Source organism: Wasmannia auropunctata, unplaced genomic scaffold (assembly GCF_000956235.1).
Source record: "Wasmannia auropunctata unplaced genomic scaffold, wasmannia.A_1.0 LD336092.1, whole genome shotgun sequence".
In the NCBI taxonomy this organism is placed as follows: domain Eukaryota; kingdom Metazoa; phylum Arthropoda; class Insecta; order Hymenoptera; family Formicidae; genus Wasmannia; species Wasmannia auropunctata.
In genome coordinates this window covers 3,649,174-3,650,461 of record NW_012026798.1, presented here as the reverse complement: position 1 = coordinate 3,650,461, position 1,288 = coordinate 3,649,174, and the positions used below count along the sequence as shown (strand labels likewise).

The 1,288-nt window shown below is 26.7% G+C and overlaps 1 protein-coding gene across 1 annotated transcript; it reads right to left on the bottom strand.

Annotated features, from left to right (window-relative positions):
* Positions 1-432: 432 nt before the first annotated feature.
* Positions 433-1,286, bottom strand: LOC105447813. The gene is made up of 2 exons (XM_011686019.1): positions 1,260-1,286; positions 433-1,188 (listed from the first exon to the last, which is right to left on the bottom strand). Exons 1-2 carry the CDS (start codon positions 1,284-1,286, stop codon positions 496-498), a joined length of 720 nt encoding a protein of 239 aa, XP_011684321.1. The 3' UTR covers positions 433-495.
* Between the last annotated feature and the right edge of the window lie 2 nt (positions 1,287-1,288).

Sequence of the window (1,288 nt, the reverse complement as noted above, 5' to 3'; positions counted from 1 at the left end):
TATCTTGAATCATGTCTTCGAAGTATCACTGCAGATGATTCCAAACGTATCATTAATCAAATATTAAAACTTATTGCAGAGGCAGATGTTTAAAATAATTTTAAAAATCTATTACAGTGTATTACTTTTTCATGTGATATTGTTTTTTTTTACAGTTTATTTAGTTTGTATATGTATGTGTTAAATCTTTAAATGACTGTTATGTTATGCAATATACATATACACAAAGCCACGCATGTATGATGTTAAGTAATATATTATTTAACGAAATCTTAATAAAAAGTAAAGAGAGTCGACAATAAATTCTATATTTTTTTAAATTTAAAATAAAGAAATTTTAGATAAAATATTTTATTTTCCAAATCATTAATCCTACTGTAAACATATATATTGTAATATACTTATAACCTAAACATAAATTTTTTATAATCTTTTTTTAATCTTAATTTATTCTTAATATTAATTTTTACAAAATATAGAATAAAAATAAATTTATTATAATAAGTTCTTTTGAATACTGTCTTCTTGCCAGGGTACTTTACCTTCGTTCATAAAATAATCCATGAAGGTATTTCTGATTTCACCAGCATGTTTACTATAATTATTACTGCAAGAATTGCTACTGTTATTTATACTTCTTAATCTCCATTCTTCATTAATTATTTGATCAGATAATTTATCACCGTAATCGTTTCGGCAGTAATATGAAGTGCTCATTAATAAATTGTGTAAACAAACAGTTGCTTTAATTATTGCATCACTTGTTTCAAGACTAGTATTTAAAGGTCTCTGCAAAATACGCCATCGACCGACCCATATTCCGAATGTACTTTCTGACACTAGTCGAGCTCTACTTAATCGATAATTAAATATTCGTTGGGAGAAGGTCAAATTTTTTGATGGATATGGTCGCATAGTAAATAAATTTAACTGAAATGCTTCATCAGCTACAATAACATATGGAACCTGATGTCTGGCACTAATAGCGGAAGGAGCAGGCAAATACATATTATTGTTATAAAATCGTTGTCCCATAACAGAATGTCTAAAGATTCCTCCATCGCTATGTTTACCTTGAGCACCAATATCGACGATTAAAAATTTATATGTGGCACTTACAAGTGCTAATATGACTATGCTGTGGAATTGTTTGTAATTAAAATATGTGCTTCCTGCTTTTTTAGGACACTGTAAAAATAATTTTAATATTAATTAAATTTGTATTAAAATTATAGATACTTGTTTCAATATTATCTTACAATTATAGCAATATGCTTCCCATCCATAG